This window comes from Atractosteus spatula, chromosome 4 (assembly GCF_055471065.1).
Source record: "Atractosteus spatula isolate fAtrSpa1 chromosome 4, fAtrSpa1.hap1, whole genome shotgun sequence".
Lineage (NCBI taxonomy): Eukaryota > Metazoa > Chordata > Actinopteri > Semionotiformes > Lepisosteidae > Atractosteus > Atractosteus spatula.
In genome coordinates this window covers 47,572,683-47,592,174 of record NC_142709.1, presented here as the reverse complement: position 1 = coordinate 47,592,174, position 19,492 = coordinate 47,572,683, and the positions used below count along the sequence as shown (strand labels likewise).

Here is a 19,492-nt window from a genome sequence, read left to right as displayed (position 1 = left end):
GAAGGAGACCGGACCTGGGATAGGCCTCAAGGCCCGGTCCAGTCCAAGTCCTGTCCAAGGTGAAGGTGTTCTCAGAAGGAGTGGGTGGAGACCGCAGCCCAGCTCGCCCCACCCAGTCTGATGTGGGTGTGCTGCTCCCCTCCAGTTTCCACGGTAACCGCTCCTGGGCCCGGCACGCTCACTGCAGAGCAGGAGGAAGTAGCAGTGGAGCAGCCGGCCGGACGCAGCATCTGTCCCTGAGCACAGCCCACACTGCCCCCTGCTGTACCGGAGGAGCTAACACTGCAGCTGCTCACAGTCCACAGACAAGGGTACTGACTTGTAAACGCAGAGAGGAAAGCAATAAAATATATAGTGAGGATCAGTCTGGCAATTCCATAAACCCAAACCCAGAAAACACATATTATAACCCCCTCCCATTCTCACTTGGCTCATGTAGGTTAGGATCTTGCTTTCACAATAATATTCTGGCCTGACAAAATACTAGACAATGCCTCCAGCCAGGATTACAACATCCAATCCTTCGGAGATGTCAGTGCAAATAAATTGTGTCTCCTCACAAGATCATGAAATGTGCTATCTGTTCCTCTTTTTAGGTCTTTTGATAGTTTCTTGTGCCCTGAATTGTCTTTCTTTTTGATGTTTTTTCAAATTTGACTGTCTGCTGTCTGCAAACCCGTGAGGCTGTCTGACCTGATCACATTTCCCAGGCCTGTTAGCTTCAGCAATGCATCAGAGCCCTGTGCATCAACAGTCTTGTGCGGTTTGCTAACGTCATTCTCCTTTCCATGAGTACAACATGGAAGTACAGTACACTGGTGAAAGGTCTCGTTCCCTAATAATTTATAGTCTTCAGCTATCATGTCACCCACTACACGACTGACAACTCCAGCTCTAGACAAGAAGGCACAGTCCCAGGAATGACACCTCTATATTTGATCCATGCTACATGATCCCAGCCCCCCCGTGACCCCGTCCTGGAGCTGACCTGCTGTTGCCTGGGGCAGGAGGTGCGGGGGAGACAGGCAGCATGCCAGGGTGGGTGGGAGTAGACAGGGGCGTCCAGCTCTCGTGTCCAGAGAACACCTGCAGGCCATTGGAGCTGCTTTCTGACGGAGCCGCACCACAGCACAGCACAGAGAGAGGAGAGAGCTGGAATGAGCTGGTTGTTACAGGTTAAACATGACATACAGCACAGACACTCGTGCGAGAGAGCTGGCTGAGATCCACTGAAGCTGTGCACACTATCATACATGACACACTTTTGTTTCACTGTAAATCTTTTGCTGTCTCATGTTGCATTATGTAATGTTTGTACAACTGAGATTTTTATAGTTCAATAATTTTTTGCATCAGACAGCAACATCTTAGCTGAAGGTGACATCTTAGTTGCATCTTAGTTGAAAGTTAATACCTTTGTTGAGGGCTGCAGTTACTTTTCCTTCTTAAGTTTGGCTCACACTGGACATTTAGATTACATATTGTGAAATACATAGAGGCATGGAACACTATTGCACTACTGCAACACTATTGAGATTTTTTTGGAAGTTCAGAGCAATAACCTTTAATTTGCATTCTTATCGCTCAAAATCATTTCAGTAGAAAGATCATAAAACCAGATAAAGGTATACTGTAAACTAAGATCCTTTTTTGACAATTCTTGAATGAATAAAATACAGTGTCTCCCCAGTATTCACAACCCTACCCTCTACCCTGTCCTGCTCCTGTGACACTCCCACACTCCTCTCAGTCCTGCCCCCTGCCCTGTCCCAGTGCTGGGGCACTCCCACACTCCTCTCAGCCCCGCCCTCTGCCCTGTCCCAGTGCTGTGGCACTCCCACACTCCTCTCAGCCCCTCCCTCTGCCCTGTCCCACTGCTGTGGGACACACCCACACTCTCAGCTCTGTCCCACTGCTGTGACACACCCACACTCTCAGCTCTGTCACACTCGAGTGACACACCCACACTCTCAGCCCTGCTCCGTGCTGTTACCTCTGCTGGGGCTGCGGTGGATGTATGGTGTGGGGTACGGCGTGCTTCGGTGACTACGGAGAGTGGAATAGCGTTCGTAGCTGTGAGGAGGGTGAGGTGGGGCCAGTGGCAGGCTCCCACTGTACTGGTAGTTGCTGCTCCCTGAGGTACATAGGGCATCTGGGTTCGAGATCAACCAGCCGCCTACTTACAGAATATGTGCATACACATGCTCAGACATTAGCAGTGCAAACAGGTCACATCATTTGCAATATTCCCATGTGCTGACTCTCAGAATTCACACACACAGTCACAAACAGAAACACATGCAGGCTTAGACTCAGAAACACACAAAGTCAGACTCACAGTGAGATATCCCCATGTGCTGACTCTCAGAGACACACACATTTGGACCCAGACACACACAGAGACTCACAGTGAGATATTCCCATGTATCCCCAGAGGACACACACACTTGGAATAAGACACACAGCAGACTCACAGTGAGATATCCCCATGTGCTGACTCTCAGAGGACACACAACAGACTCTTAGTGAGATATCCCCATGTGCTGACTCTCAGACACACAACAGACTCACAGTAAGATATCCCCATGTGCTGACTCTCAGACACACAACAGACTCACAGTGAGATATCCCCATGTGCTGACTCTCAGACACGCAACAGACTCACGGTGAGATATCCCCATGTGCTGACTCTCAGACACACAACAGACTCAGAATGAGATATCCCCATGTGCTGACTCTCAGACACACAACAGACACACAGTGAGATATCCCCATGTGCTGACTCTCAGAGACACACAACAGACTCTTAGTGAGATATCCCCATGTGCTGACTTTCAGACACACAACAGACTCACAGTGAGATATCCCCATGTGCTGACTCTCAGACACACAACAGACTCACAGTGAGATATCCCCATGTGCTGACTCTCAGAGACACACACAGACTCACAGTGAGATATCCCCATGTGGTGACTCTCAGACGACACACACACAGACTCACAGTGAGATATCCCCATGTGCTGACTCTCAGAAGAGCCCTCTAGCAGGTTCTTGGGAGGGTTCCTGCAAGGTGGAGGGAGAACTGTATGAACACATTGTGGGAGGTGTTCTCCATTGTAAATATCACAGAGCAAGGTGGTAAACCCAGTGTTAGTTACCACTAACACTGCAGGTCTGCCAGCTGTTTAAGGGTTAGGGTTACCAAACCCCTAAACTAACCCTAACTCTGCTGCAAAGGTGCTGAGGTCACACACTGAGGAGGTGAAGCCAGTTCATTCAACAGTTCAGCTGCAGGACTCAAAAAACCTACCAAAGTAAACAGTTGAGCAACGATCAGCAAAATGCCTCCCCTGCAAAAGAATCACTGGTTATGTAAGAATTTAATATTCCTCTGTAAAGCAAATCAATTTCCACCAACGCAGTCCAGACACTGCCTCAAAATGAGAGGCAGCTCTGACAGCCAGAAAACAGCCTGCTGGGAAGGTACTTGGTGTCTTGTGCTAATAGGCTAATGATCATAATTGAACCCAGTATTAGCACATCTCTGCAAAACCATACCCTACGAGAGGAGAGCACACTTCCAGTCTTGTCTAGTGTGGCGTTTGACACTCTAGCTGATGGAGCTCCGAATTTGAAACACTTCACACTTCAGCACCAACGAGCTTCTTAACGACCCTGTCAGCTTCAAATGGTTAATAGCCGATCGCTGTGGGCACTTGTGCATTTGCACCAGTTTGCTCGTGCTGACCCTCTGCATGATATCAACGACGGAGCTCTCTTCTTTGCTTGCATTCATGCAGACGGATCGTCTGAACTCCTTTGCCTTTACCCTTTCTTTGTTTGGCAGATGCTATAATGATGATGGTTGTCCGTCGATGACGGTTGTGCTATCTTCCAGAACAGATGAGCTGCACGAAGAAACCTGTGTGGGAGAGCTTTTTGAAGCGGGATAGCCGTTGCACTGGGGCAGTCCCACTCTCTCCACCTCAGAATCCCGAGTAGTACGAGTAGTCGTCACGGCTGGAGACTTCCTTGGTTGCAGTGGATGGCCATGACACCTTTCTGTGGCTTGCATTGCTCTTCGCTTCCCACGGAGCATTGCAACAATATAGTGTCCCATCACTATCACGGGGAATTAGGACCCACACAGACCGCAGGGTGAGTGCCCCCTGCTGGCCCCACTAACACCTCTTCCAGCAGCAACCTTAGTTTTCCCATCCAGGTACTGACCAGGCTCACACCTGCTTAGCTGCAGTGGGTTGCCAGCTGTGAAATGCAGGGTGATATAGCTTCTGGCGCTAGATGCTATACTACACAGCAACTTACAATCACAACTGGCCCAGATGAAAAAGGGTGCAGTTAACAGCGGCATAAAACAGCAATAAAACCACAGAAAAACAATGCCAGGGTGTTGCACAGCACTAAGGAGTTTCATTGCTGCTGAAGAGACGAGAAGGGGCAACATAAAAGTGAGTGAATAAGTTAGGATTAATCTTAGGCCTCTGGGATCAGGTTTAACTTCAAGAGATGAGTTTTCAAATTGTTTCACCTCTAGGGGGCAGCATAGAGAACAGTCAGACCCGGGACTCAGAGCCCATCAATGATGACACTGCCAATCGGCCTGATGAAGCAGATCTCAGTGCTCCAGTCAGAACACAGGGCCTGACTGCAGTCTGGTGGTATGCTGGTTTGGTCCCCTTGGTAGTCCAGTAGCACCAAGATATGGAATCTGATGTTGCGACCGGAAGCCGTTGTAAAGAGAAGTAGGAGGAACATGAAAGTGTTTCTGAAAACCCTATAGTGTGGACCCAGACAGACCCAGGTCAGCCCGCTAGAGAATCTGTGAGCCATCACTAAACTTGTCCTCCACCGAGGAGAGAATTACATCTCACTTCTTAAATGCCTGAAATCTGTGACATTCTACTCAATACCTGTTTCAGCAACTACAGTGAAACAAATACCAGTCGAAAAACAAGTATTACCAACTCCACCTCCAACTCCAGGACCACAGTTCAGTGCTTCAGGTCACCAACAGCCTAACAAGGCTTATGTGAATCAGTTTGGCTTTTCCCCACAGGTCTTATACTGTCTATCTCTCAATGACGATGATGACGAGGGTCCAAAAAACAAGCACGCCAAGCCAAATTTCAGCTGGGCTCAGTGAACTGATCAGAGCTATCTTACCTGTCTTTGGCATCCAGGAATGCTTTCGCAAATGGATTGTACTTGATCTTCAGAGCTGTGATCTTCAACAAAAGAGAATGTATAGTTAATAATAATAATAATTGCTTACACAGTGCTTTTCTTGACACTCCACTCAAAACGCTTTACAGGTAATGGGGGCAAAACTTCACCACCAACAATGTGCAGCCCCACCTGGATGATGCGACGGCAGCCATAGTGCGCCAGAACGCTCACCACACATCAGCTATCAGTGGGGAGGAGAGCAGAGTAATGAAGCCTATTCATAGATGGGGATTATTAGGTGATCATGATTGATAAGGGTCCATGGGAAATTTGGCCAGGACGCCAGGGATACACCCCTACTCTGTCCAAGAAATGCACTGGGATTTTTAATGACCGCAGAGAGTCAGGACCTTTTTACGATTTACGTCTCATCTGAAGGACAGCACCTGTTTACAGTATAGTGTCCCTGTCACTATACTGGGGAATAAGGATCCACATGGACCAGAGTGTGAGCACCCCCTGCTGGCCCCACTAACACCTTTTCCAGCAGCAACCTTGGTTTTCCCAGGAGTCTCTCATCCAGGTACTGACCAGGCTCACACCTGCTGAGCTTCAGTGGGTTGCCAGTTGTGAGTTGCAAGGTAATATACCGTAGCTGCTGGAAGTACTTCCACACCATTAACCTTTCTGGTTACCTGAGGAGAGCAAGGGTGAACATCCAACAATTCTTAAAACTAAACAAGCACTAAGGATTATTTTCCTTCTAGTAATATAATTCCTTATATTCAAGATCATCTATTAAAGTAGGTCTATTGACCAAATAAAAAGTCAAAGGGGGAGCAGCTGCCTATCCTGGTAAGAACGGGCAGGAAACAGGATACACACAGAATGGAAACCAGTCCATTACAGGCAGGCACGCACAGATACGAACACATACTCACACCAGGGCCAAATTTTCCATAAGCCGATTAACCTAGCAGGCTTTTGGACTGTGGAAGTAAACTCACACAAACCTGGGGAGAACATACAGACTCCACACAGACAGCACCCAAGATCAGGATTTGAACCCAGGGCCCCAGCAAAATCATTTGACATGGTTGTGTATAAATCGTGTATACATGTACATCAGACATGTATACAACAGTCCTCATCTTCCCTGTTGGGGTACACTGTTGTCTCTACATTATTAAGACATGTATAGTACCTTGCTGACAGTTTTTCACAAGGAGGACAATCAAGCCATTGTCTGTTATTATACGAGATCAGGTCGGGCTTATCTACCTCATAAAGGGAGACTCATTCACTATTTCAGCCCTGAGGAGTCAAAACTCTGGGCTTAGACATTGAGTCGCAAGAGCATGTGTAGTTGCTCTTTTCCCAGAACTCTTCTTATTCTGATTTCACTTACCACTCCATTAATTATCCAATAAACCCATAGCACCTTCACCGCTGAACCAACTCCAGCAATTATTGATTCGTATAACACATCCCACTTCAATGTTTTGCTTGATCATCCCCAGTTCCTTGAGAATCTCCATGTTCCGGACTGCCATTTTGGCAAATTTCCATCTTGCTCAAACATCTCTTGGCTACCGTCTTGTGAAGCAGAGAGAACCTGGGATATTACACATGACTTCCTGGTCTGCCAGGGCTCGTAACTGGACAAATGGGATATGGATGCCCACGAGATTGGACAGAAATAAGACCTTGGTAATCACATTTCAGATTTTGTACACAGCAGGGAAGGAGCGCCAATATGCTCAATTAAAATCTCGAGCGAAGCGAGGGAATGAGGCATCAATGAGCGTGCTCTAGAGGAAATCGGAGATGGGAGTAGACTGACCTCCTCATTCTGGTACGCTGTCACCGCTATGAACTGCGTTTCTGCAAAAGAGATGTTGGTCACCATCCGGTGACTGCTCCCCACACGCACAATGTGGATCTGAGGCTCGTACTTGTGCAGGGAATTCAGCATGATCTGAAAAAAAAATGGGGACCCAGATCACCTCTCCTCCTTAAAAGTGGCCCTGTCCCCTCCTTCATTGAAAGATGGATTGGGGAGTTCTGTCTCCTCTTAAAGGTGGCTGACTTTACCACCTGGGGTATAGATTCGGCAGCTGCCAGAGATGTACAGAATATATCACAGGGCGGGCTACTTAAAACACGCTGTCCTTAAATCTGGCAAGCCTTCGATGGTAATTCTGATTGAAAAAACACCCCCTGTTTCAAAGAACCCCACCAAGTCTGGGGCCCATGGAAACAAAGCAGTTTTCAAACAGTTTGCCAGCCCTGTGATGCCTGAGTGATACTACTTTAAGAACAGGATACAGTGCTCATATCTCCTACATGGCTTTCCTGTCACATCCCAGAACAGTGATTCCCGGCTCCAGTCCTGGGGGAGTCCTTTGCCTGGTCGTTTTCATTCCAGCTACATTGACGAAATAAATCAGATGACAACACAGCAAATGTCACGATCGTCATCCCTGTTTTGCCTGTTATTATTTAAGCCTGGTGCTCTCGCTATTCCTGGCTCAGCATTGGAAGATGGACGCCCGGGGAAGCCCGTCTACCAGCAGGTCCAGGAGAGACCCGGAGGCATAGGCTTCATCACGGCGTTCTGACCATCTGAGTCTGGGGCTCGGAGCGCCTGGCCTCATTATCCTTTTTATATCTTCCTGGTTCCCTGTTCCTGTTCTGGATCCCGTTCCGGATTTTAACCTGTCCAGGATGGATCTCCCAACACTTGGACCCTGGGCTGTGCCCCGGATTTCCCCCTTGGACTATTTGGACTTGTTCGCCTGCGCCACGCCCCCAAAGCACCGGATCACCTGTCACAATCGCTACTCCTCCTCTTAAGGGCGCTCCAGCCCTTCCTTGTTCTGCCCCATTACCCGCATCTGTTCCTTATTCCTGCCCCTTTTCAGTTCCCCCATAAAAGCCAGACACAGACATCATTCGAGGGTCTTCATTGAACTCCGTTTCATGTGAGCCCGGGTCCTGCTGCGTCTGGCTCCGTCATGTTTTTAACTTTCTGTTCCTGATGCCCCCCGCCGGTCCCAACCCGGTTCCCGTTTTTAATCCCCCAGATGGATCGCCTGGCCATTGACTTATTCTTCTGTTTTGGTTTCCCGTTTGGACTTCGTCTTGGATTGTTCACCCCGGACTCACTTCCCCTGGACACCTGCACACCTAGGACACACCCCCCTGTCTCCATACCCGTCTCCTGCATGACTTTTTCCTAGTGTTTCCTCACAATTCCGGATTGTGTCGTCTGCATAGGGCCCGGAAAGAACTGTTCGTGACATCACCGTCGTAACGCCCCCCTGTCTGTTATCCTGCCCTGATCCTCATCGTGTTTTGCCTGTTGTCCTTCTCCACTCACTTCCGGATTATACCGTCTGCACAGGGTCCTGAACTACGCTTTACGAAAGCCTGGACCGTCTCTCCTTACAGCAACAGCGTAATATTTCATCTTACAGTTCTTATCAAAAACTCCACATCTAAAACGCTTCTCTTGCACTGTAATTCTAAAAGCTACGTGTACTCTCCCGTTTTTTTTTAGAATTTCGAAAAATACCGTGTCCAGATCTTTTCAGAAAGCTCACTGTCTTTTTATGGGAATAACAGAAGTTCATTTTTTTCTGCCCCACTGTCTGTGGAAATTGCCATGAGCAGAGACTGGTTCTCTTTTCGATGTTCCCAAAGGAATCTTAAGAATAGCATCTCTAGTAACTAGTTCCGGGTGTCTTGGCCCTGGGGGAGCCCAATGTCAGCTTCGACTCAGCTCTGCATCTCCAGGGCTGATGGATATTGATCTGCTTGTTTGTTTAGACTTTTGGTTAAAGTGTTTCTACACCCTGTTCTGAATTTCTCAAACACCTCTTACACGTACTGTAGGTCATCTTTAACCCCCTATCTGCTGGGAGTGTAGCCTGCTTTTCTCATTAGGTTAGGTATTTGCCAGAGGTTATGTCTTAATTAACATCAGCTATGGAGCTGCAGCTGATCTATACTAAGAGAGATCTACAGAGACCCGAGGAGCAACATGCAGTACTGGAGGCTTGAAGACTTTTTGTGTTGCTTGTATTCTAGATTGTTTTTTTCTTCTTCTTCATGTACGTGACTAATGTTGTACCTGAAATTGTTAAATAAACTACTACTCTATTTTTTTTAAAGGCACAAGCACTGTTCATTTTTTTAAATTTTGTATTGCAGCTCAATGTCAACCACAACGGGCACATCTTCCCTGCACTTTAAGTTTTGGGAAGCCTAGGAGGTGGCGTAACACACCCCACTTCGAGGGTACTACTTAAATAACTTCAGTCCAGAGGACATTGTACAGCTTCCCCTAGCTTGTGTACTCTTTTTTTCAGGAGATCAGTTTTTGATTAATATACACAGGCTGGAAAGACAATCATACTTTTGCAATTCTTTTTTTCATGTTTGTGGTGGTACAAATGGTGACAGTTTAGAAAACCACACCCGAATGAGGGCAGTTTTATAAAATTATTTTTTTGTAAAATAACAGGTAAGAAGAGTTTTAGAGCTGAAAGTCGGTTTAAAAATGCACCCTAAATAGCAAAACTGAAATCAACCAGCCCGTGATTAAGAACTCGGCTTGAGCAAAAAGGAGGAATCATAGAAGTGTCCCCTGGTGAGGGCTGATAGCCGCTACCCTGGGGCACCTTCAGGAACGCCCGGGGACTGTCTCCATCGTGCCGTTGCAGTTCTCTATTTCACCACGAGGGGCACCAGAGGGAACTAGCAGCACAGCGCCGCTCGGAGAGCGCATACCCTTCTCTGGACTCTCTCTCCAATTTAACAATTATTATATAAAACGCCTGAAAAAACAAACAATTTTCCATTCTAATTGAGAGCTTTACTTCACCTTTAACATTAAAATCACTGAAAAGGACCGGATACCCATCAGGAGATTATTTTTTTTGCCTTTTTTTTGAAACATCTAAGGACGGAGGTCTAAATTGACTTCACATTTAAAAAAAAAATAGGTAATTATCATAATGTACAACTAACCATGGCAATTATTTCATTTAGGGCTGGTTCTCACTCCTGGTCCCACAGTGTTGCCAACACTGCATTTAATGCCAAAGAAAAGAGAACAGAGCTGGGGGAGGAGGGAGGGGGGAACAGCAGTACACATAAATACCAACAACAATTCTGCTCTGAAGTCATACTTGAATCGAGCACACAAGCCACATAACGCAGCCTCTGAAAGCCTGGATGACTACCTAAAGTACATCTCTCTCTTTTTTAACATCAGGAAGTCCATTAAATCCCAAAAGTGCCAATTAAGAGCTGTTTATTCCTGTTTACATACGGTCCCCTGGGAACAAAGGGTCTCCGGGGGTGAAGTGGCCTGAGAGGGTCCCACTAATTGTATAAATGCGCACTTGATATTTCCCCATGGCTGAGCCTGTGATTACAGACGAGTCAGGGTTTCTAAAAGCCTTGCTAGTTCTCCAAGACTCTAATGCCTGGAGGCGTCTCAGGAGCTGCAGTGCGAGCTGGGCAGGGAGGCATGGGGGACCGTGCTGCCCGTCGTTTTCCTACACACTCCCACCTCCTCTCCCATTCCTGGGATTGTGAGTGATCCACAGTCTTGTATCGATTAACAACGTGGACGATCTCCACCGTCACCTGATCTCATCAACAATACCGTTACATGTATAGGTGACTGTGGAAGTGTCTCTAAGTATCTAGATACAACGGGTAATGCCTGGCTAGTGTCAACATTTCCAGCTTCAAAGCAGGGGGATGTTTGGCTGAGATGCAGGGGGTCCAGATTCAGTGATCGACGCAATCATAAAGTTCATCTTGGTTTACCTTAGTTAAGGAAGTTCTGGATTAAGCGTCAGTCAACAGTCCAGAAAGACACCATATAAAAGGATGGCAGGATAACAGGGAGAAGAACAGACAAGATCACAGGAAAGATATCGGAGGTGAGACCTTGTTCCAGATCACCCAGGAAGACCAGATTGGAGCTAAGTATTTGAAACTTAGCTATTCTGTGGTTTTTAAGGAACTCTGATTTCCTGTGTAAGGAAATGGCCTTACACAGTTAAAATGGCCTCTCCTGGTTATTGGGTGCATTTTTTAGAATAGGGAGAAAGGTTCCCATTTATTTTTTGGCATCCCGGTTTACAGACAGGCATGTTTGTAGGCATTATATGCAATAAGCGTCTGAGTATTTGGTAACAGTCTGGAGTTCTTCTGGGTGGTTAGGCCTCGGGGACACTTGTAAGTTTTTACATGGTGTAACTTGTGTTGCATTTTTATGTCGCATGTTGTTGAGTGTGTGTTTGTCATTTTTAATAAATAATTGTTTAACCAAGTGTGCCTGAATTATTATTAGTTTCACCAAAGCTGTGCCAGACAACAATGAACTCACGTACCTCTAATTAAACCAATCGCCTGGAGTACATTCTTGGCAGAAATCATTTGCAAGTCAAGGGTTTTCATTTATTTTACTTATTGAATAATCTGCTCATGTCAGTTCCTGATATTCTATTTTTCTCTGTCTGTGTAACCCCCCCCCCATCTGTAACAAAATTGATGAATCTCCAGGCTGAAGAGCTTCTGTGTTTCTGCTGTGAAAAATACATCTTCCTTTGTAACATGGGACTGCAGAAATGCAAGACGTTTGGAAATATATCCACATCTAAAAGACCATAACTGTTTCACCAGATAGAAAGTCAAAGAAAAACTTGGAAAAGATCTGCTTCCACCACCTTCATTAAAAACAGATCATGTTCTAGTTTTTTTTAGCAAGATCTTACACTGGTTACTGTATTTTCAAGTATACTGTATATCAACTAAGCTTCACTTCATGTTGTAAACTCCTTCTCAGGTTCGTCACATGTTGTCGTGTTATTTGATCTGACATTTGAAGACAGCTTCTCTTTTACTGTTTTAAAGATGCTTCTGTTTCTTTTTCCTTAAAGCTCCTACTTTATTTTTCTTATTCTTATTCTTATTCTTATTCTTATTCTTATTCTTATTCTTATTCTAAACCTAAACCTAAACCTAAACCTAAACCTAAACCTAAACCTAAATCTTAATCTTACAGTTCAGGATTATTAGTGTGTTCTGTTGCTTTGAGGAAGAAACAAAGAGACAAAGAAGAGTCAGGCACCAGAATGGAGGCCAGGACACACTGACAGGGAGAAGGGAAGAGCTGGAAATTGACAGGGAAAGACACGGAGAGGAACAGGTGGATGAGGAGACCGAGAGAGGCTAAGGGTACCTGTCCTCCGCCGTTGAGCTTGTTGGTGAGCTTGACTTTGCTGAAGGACACAGGGTCCTTCATCCAGTGCGCTCCGAAGTTGGGGGAGTCAGGGTGGATGTAGACGCAGCTGGGGCTGTGTGTCTCCGGCTTGCCCGCGGGGACCCACTCCCCGTTCATGTACTTCCAGCGATGGGAATCTGCCGGGGCAAAATCCAGGAGGAAGGAGTACATGGCATTGGGGTCCAGGCCTGACACGCTGAGCTTCAGCACGGGGAACATCCTCCTGGGAACAACAGAGAGAGTCCGGAGAGATCAGGCCTCCTCATCCCTCACCACTCATCTTCCTCTTGCAGGGCGCTCTGAGCAACTCCGGGTTTGGGGAAGTGCAGGCTCTCACATGTCAGCCAAGAGTGGGGCAGTGGGTGTTTGTGTTTGCCACCAGTCTTTGAAGAAACCCGCACAGGAACATGTGTTGAACTCTGCCTGTATCCAGCTGTACAGACTTGAAAATGACTGTACAGTCAGAATCAATGGCAAAATAATGAGAGATCACTTTATTAGCCATATAGAATTTCTTGTCTTAGGAATTTGTCTTTTCGCATACCTCAACTTGCTCTCCATGAGACACACGGACAGGAAGAGAAGCTTGGGGTCAGAGCGAAGGGTCAGCCATTTATATGGCACCCCTGGAGCAGTTGGGGTTAAGGGTCTTGCTTAGGGGCCCAACGGAGTAGAATTCCTCTGCCGGCCGCGGGATACAAACCGGCAACCTTCCAGCCACAGGCGCAGATCCTTAACCACAGAGCCACCGCACTGCCCCCATGTTAATCATGTTTTATTTATAAAGCAGAAGTCAAGCTATGAGTCAATCAGACATAGGTCCCAGTCAAAAGGTTAGTTTTAATAATAATAATAATAATAATAATAATTGCTTACACTTACATTGCGCTTTTCTGGACACTCCACTCAAAGCGCTTTACAGGTTATGGGGACTCCCCTCCACCACCACCAATGTGCAGCCACACCTGGATGATGCGACGGCAGCCATAGTGCGCCAGAACGCTCACCACACATCAGCTATCAGTGGGGAGGAGAGCTGAGTAATGAAGCCAATTCATAGATGGGGATTATTAGGAGGCCATGATTGGTAAGGGCCAATGGGAAATTTGGCCAGGCCGCCGGGGTTACACCCCTACTCTTTTTGAAAAAAGCCCTGGGATTTTTAATGACCACAGAGAATCAGGACCTCGGTTTTACGTCTCATCTGAAGGATGGCACCTGTTTACAGTATAGTGTCCCCATCCCTATACTGGGGCATTAGGACCCACACAGACTGCAGGTTGGTTAATATTTGTATTTGTTAATATTTGAAAACAGTTAAAGAATCTGCCTCTTGAAGCAACGCTGGAAGGGCATTCAATAAATGGAGCAGCGATAGAAAAAGCACAATCGCTTACAGTCCGACATTTAATCCTGGGTACAGAGAGCTGAAGGGAGCCGACGGAAGGGAGTGTAGATATGAAGGAGATCAGAAACGGATGCTGGAGCCAAATTTTTCAGTGCAATAAAAGTCATTTTATTTTGTATTTATTTTATCACAGAACAGGAAGAGTCATTTAAAAAAAATTTAAGATCAACATGAATAGTAAGTTACAGGAAAGCAGTGGCATGTACTGTGCACTGAGAAAAAAAAGTTTCTCGAGTTTTAATAAAGCCAAAATCCACTGCAAAAAAACAAGTCTTACTTTCTCGTCTTGAGACTGTGTTTGGAGTTTCTGACACTGCTCTCAAATGGTTCAAGTCTTACCTCACTGATCGCTGTCACTTTGTCTCTCTTAATGGGTATGGGTCTGAAATTGGTCTTGTTAAGTCCTTTATCCTTGGAATACTGCAGGATTTCATCATGTCTCCAGTAGGCTAGCTATGTAAGAATCGTTGGAGGTTTTTTTTTGGTGGCTGGTTAGGTGAAAATGACACTTTTATACATAAGAGACCTTTTTATAGAGAGAAAAATGGCTTTAAAATAGGTAATGCTCGGTACTTTTTTAGTTGAAATCCAGTAAAAAGTTTAAAGTATGCTGTTCAGAAACATGCAAATGTATGTGAGCTTCCCACTTACCTGCTGTTCCTGACCCACTGACACCAGCTATGGTCAATTTGGCTAAAAGAGACCCATTAAATGAATTAATGCTACCAGCTCTGTTAACTCATAAACACGACCAACCTCAAAATGCAGTCAGGAGCCAATTTAAATAATACATAGCCCAACCTATTGATGGTAAGTAGTCAGAATTCAGGTAAAAAACAAGAAATGCTTTCAAGATAGAATTTCTTAATTCCCAGTTTCCAAGCGCTGAAAAAATACCATAGTATTTGCAAAAGGTGATACCATCTTTTTGTCAGTCTGGTAAATAAGCAGTTGTGACATTTATCAACTGTAATTCGGTTTCTCCCTCCCTGCAGTGCGACAACAGGGTAATAATATCGCCACCATGCAAGCATAGGATAGTTTTATTGTATTACAAAGCCTGGAGTTTTCGACGCTTTCCTTGCATTTTTTAAATAAACTCCCCTTTATTTTTACTGGGCACCCTCTTACCAAGGAGAACTCTTAATGTACCAAAATACATTAATTGACTTCCATCTCTTCTGGCGTTAGTGTTGCGCGCACACATATTACGTCACGTCTAGCTTTGTCGGAGTAGATTAGGAGAAAGATCCTGTACAATTAATATTAATAATAGTTCGAAGCACTTTACGTCCAGCCAAAATTACGTATGTTTTAAATTTTTAGTTCGTTGTTACAATTTAACGGGAAGATTCCGGGAATATTAGAAAGAAGTTTTAGTGTTAGATAAATACAGTTACATCGACCGTAGTGTTAGTATTTGTCTAGTATGAGCCTAAATACCGTTTAGGCATGTTCAGGCGTAATGTTAAGTAACAAAAACTGTCGTTAAACTGAAAAAAAAATCCTGTTCTGATTATAGTCTTGCTTCATATCAAGACATTAGCTTTTTAATATTTTCCTTTAATACCGAGCTTCAAAAATACGTGTACATGCGAATATATACGTGTGTGTGTATGCATAAAGAGAAATAAAAGACGAAGTTATTTTTGGAAGACCTCCAGGGAAAACCAGGTGACTGTTGTAAGCAGTGATGGTGGACCTGTAGGTGGCGCTCTTTGGTCTTGACCCCAATTCACAAATCGATGTCCCAATGAGGAGATCAAAGACGATTTGCTGTAGGAGGTGGTCTTTCGGGTGCGTCGTTAAGCCGAGGTCCTGACTACTTGGTCATTAAATATCCCATAGCGCTGCAGGAAAGAGTCCGTTAGTTGAGGATAAATTCCACTCAGGGTCTGTCCAGTCTCGAGTCTGCGGGTCTGATGTGCTGGTGGATCTGCACTTCAGCGGGGGTTGAAGTGGGTCCCCTCCTGTGCTGTATGTGAAGCGCTTTGGTATCCTTTAGGATTAATTAATATTCATTATCGCTTTATTCTTCTTGTGTGAGTCACTGTTATATTATTTAACACCAAAACCTACAATGGCACGCTCGATCTCGTTCATCTTTTTCAGTGAAGTGACGTCTTAAACCCCTAAAATATATTTTTCCAATAAAAATATTATATATTAATTCTCCATAAAGGGAGTCGATTACATTATTTATTTAAACATTTCGTGCGTAGTTTACTTTTAAAAAAAATAAAGCATGGAAAATCAGAATGACAGAAATCCTTTGTAAAAGTTAATATGAATATGACTCTACGGGTGTGACCAAGAACGTTTGCGATGGAGTTATCCGTTATTTCAAGAGCACTGGATATAAAAAAATACGAAAATAAAAAATATCGATACTTAATATACTTAGTACTGTATATGTGGTGATACGGATGGTCTGCCTTTCTCAGTCTGTTCTGAAAAACACATTGCAGTACTGTAAAGGTTGTCCTGGAGTGAATGCGCAGCATGGACGAACAGATTAATAAAACGCTTACCTCCGTGAAGTTAAAATAACTGCTTTTTTCTACAGGTACTTTTTACTTTTCAATAAGAGAGTAGCGTAGAGGTGTGATCGTGTTTATTCCATGAGACTTGGAGTCCACGCAAGCACTCGTGTTTGGTTCTGTGTTTTGTCACGTTCCTACAGTAAATTTGGGTTTGGTTTTGCACACACCAGGTGAGCCGGGTGAACTGGGAAGTGTACGGAGACCAATTTTGAATTCGCTTATTTCAAGCGACTGAGCCCACTTCCTCAAGAACTATGTATATTGTAAAAGTGACTTTACAGAAATAATTCACCTGGGTTTAAAATCACATTCGTTCACTAAAAGGATGAGGAGAAAACCACAACAATTACGAATTACGTAGCTCTACTGTACAGTACGTGCGTAAACTTGGATTATGTAATAGTTTATGTATATCCGATTTATTTTTAACATAAATACAGAAAAGTTTTTCCGGATTGTCAATGTAGTGCAATGTTTTTAATGGAAAAAAAAGACATTCTAATTTTTCTGTTTTATGCATTAATAACAAAAAATCCATGCACTATGCGTTATGTTTAGTTTTTTTTTCCATTTATAATAATAGTTTGTTATTTGGTAGTAAAAAAAAATAGGTGGTTAATAGTAATAACTGATGACTTCCTGGACGACGATAAATATTTTTGCAGGAAGTACTTTGATCTTGATGCAAACCGATCCAGGCGGTATATAACGCGGGATGTGGAATGTGCGGCGCCAGCAGAAATAAGTGCGTTTGCAGGCGCAGTGATTTGGGTCTGAGGTCTCATTTCAGAAACGTGACATTAACATCACCTTAACGGTACTGTCCGCCAGTTAACCGGGTAACGCAGTTAGGAAATAATCGCGGAAATGTTACTTTTAAAGAGGAACCGTTATCGACTACAGGGGAACGATTTTATTCCCGTTACTAGAACACCGGGTTTTATAGACATGTATCAAATGTGTTATACATTTTTTAAACACTAAATGTTGTAACGTTGTAATTTCCGTGTAGAAAACTGCGAAATGCAATAGACGAATAGTTATATTAACACTTTTCAACGTCAGAAATCTAAAACAATATTAATAGAACAGGAGAGCCTAATATATTAACTGTATAACAGCAATGCCTGTGTTTTGTAAAATGATATGTACTTATTACCAAAACATTTCCTACGCATTGAAGTATAATTGCTCAAGCTTCAGCATAATTTTTCCGACATTATTCGATCTTTAACAGCATCTCGCCGAGTTGAATATTATATACAGTATATGATACATTTTTCTGTTGCAATGTGGTTCTCTGTAGTGAGTTCTTTAAAAACGTTCATGTTTTGTTTTTTTTTTATTTTTTGCTTTATGGTAAAATCAGTTTTCCCGTTTTGTGAACATTTCCGGATTGAATTTCGGCTCTCTAAAGCAGGTAAGGAGGTATGCGAGTCCGCAGCAGGACTTTCCGCGAACTTTAAAACGGATTAGGGTGTTTAGATTATTCATAAACCCGGAGGAGAGGCTGTACCGACCTGCCGTTCTTGGTGACGATCATCTCGTTGGTGACCTCCTTGAATTTCCTCCACAGCTCGGCCTCCTCCAGGGTCACCTTTAGCTGCTTCTCCGTGGGGTCCCCTTTCTCGCGGCCGGCCTGCAGCTCGCTCTCCACCACGCTGAGCAGCCGCGAGATGCAGCACTCGCCGCCGCTCCTCACACCCGCCCCGGCTCCGCCGTCCGCGTCGCCCCTGCTGCCCTCGACCTTCATTGGGCGCCCGAACTCCCCCACTTCTGTATGGGTTTCTTAGAAATCTATTCAACAAACCACCACCAACGAACAGAACCTTCTCCCAACCTCGTTTGAATGCCTCACAACGTGGTCACAACGTGGCGCAGCGTTAGCTATTAGAAAACATATTCAAACATATCCGTATGTTGCATTTCAGTCTGGTTGTGGCCATGTAAATGCGCTGTCACCTTATGAGAATATGGCACCATCTCACTCAGAAAAAGACAAGCTCCGCAATTACCTGTGCGGTCACATGGCCCACGGCTAATTTCACCATTGGCGATTTTAATTAAGGGAACTTACTTTCGGAACAAATTTCAGCCCTGCCCGCCTTGTGCTTTCTCTCCCCTTAATTAAACGCAACAATTGAACATCACATTCATTGCTTTATGTCATTCTCCCCCCGTCGAGGTTGGGCCATATAATTGCTACCGCCATTTAAATGGAATGCGCACGTATGGCACAACGGCAGCTTCATTTAAGGCTGTAGCGGTAAAGGGCTATTTTTAAACGCACGCCCTCGAATAAAGTCTGTATTTAAATCCGGTGACATGTCTACATTTTCTCAGGCACATTGCGCGTCGTCGGTGTAACCATTTCCTTGATGGGCTCTTATATTCAAAGTAACGAACGGCTCTCTACAGTAAATGGATGTTCCCGTCCATATATAAATGGAATTTAAGTTTCTTTTGAGCTACGCCTTCAATCATTCTTTTCCGCTGTGAATTTCGTTTTGCTCTCAATATTAGTAGGCCGGTTGCTCATAGCTGAAGTCTTAGCAAATGGGGGAAAAGTAAGCGAACGATTCCTGTAACAGAATAAACCATTCCGACTGTTTCAGCATCAAAACCACTTTAAAAATGTTCCTGCCCTAAGACATTGGAGTCTTCTAGAAAGGGAAACTGACTACACGCTCCAGAGAGACAACGTCAAGGCGATGCAGAAGAAGAAAAAAACAGTTTAAAGACTAAAAAAGTGGTTTTCCTGTACCTGCCTATATTAAATTCGCAAAAATTGAAATTGAACGTCGAAATAAAACATCACCCGCAAACGTCTAGTTAACGTCTCTGTATCTACAGTAGTTGCGCACTTCGTTTATTGCCATTTAAAGGCTGTTAGTTGAAATTCCAAAACTGTTTGGAGATATAAAGAGACATACAGTATAAAGAACAATCGTGCGATGTAATTTTAACGTCGACTTCCTATGACATTGAGAAACTGGGTAAAAATAAAAGCAATTATTTTAGGGGACTAGAATCCGTATTTTTGCGGAG

The 19,492-nt window shown here is 44.5% G+C and overlaps 1 protein-coding gene across 1 annotated transcript; it reads right to left on the bottom strand.

Moving 5' to 3' along the window:
* Window positions 1-71: 71 nt before the first annotated feature.
* tbx19 (T-box transcription factor 19) lies at window positions 72-18,197 on the bottom strand. Its single transcript, XM_088914401.1, has 8 exons — window positions 17,965-18,197; window positions 12,452-12,716; window positions 7,031-7,165; window positions 5,185-5,246; window positions 3,002-3,063; window positions 1,994-2,179; window positions 989-1,109; window positions 72-318 (listed from the first exon to the last, which is right to left on the bottom strand). The coding sequence occupies exons 1-8, from the start codon at window positions 18,195-18,197 to the stop codon at window positions 72-74; spliced, it is 1,311 nt and encodes a 436-aa protein (XP_088770527.1).
* Window positions 18,198-19,492: the final 1,295 nt, after the last annotated feature.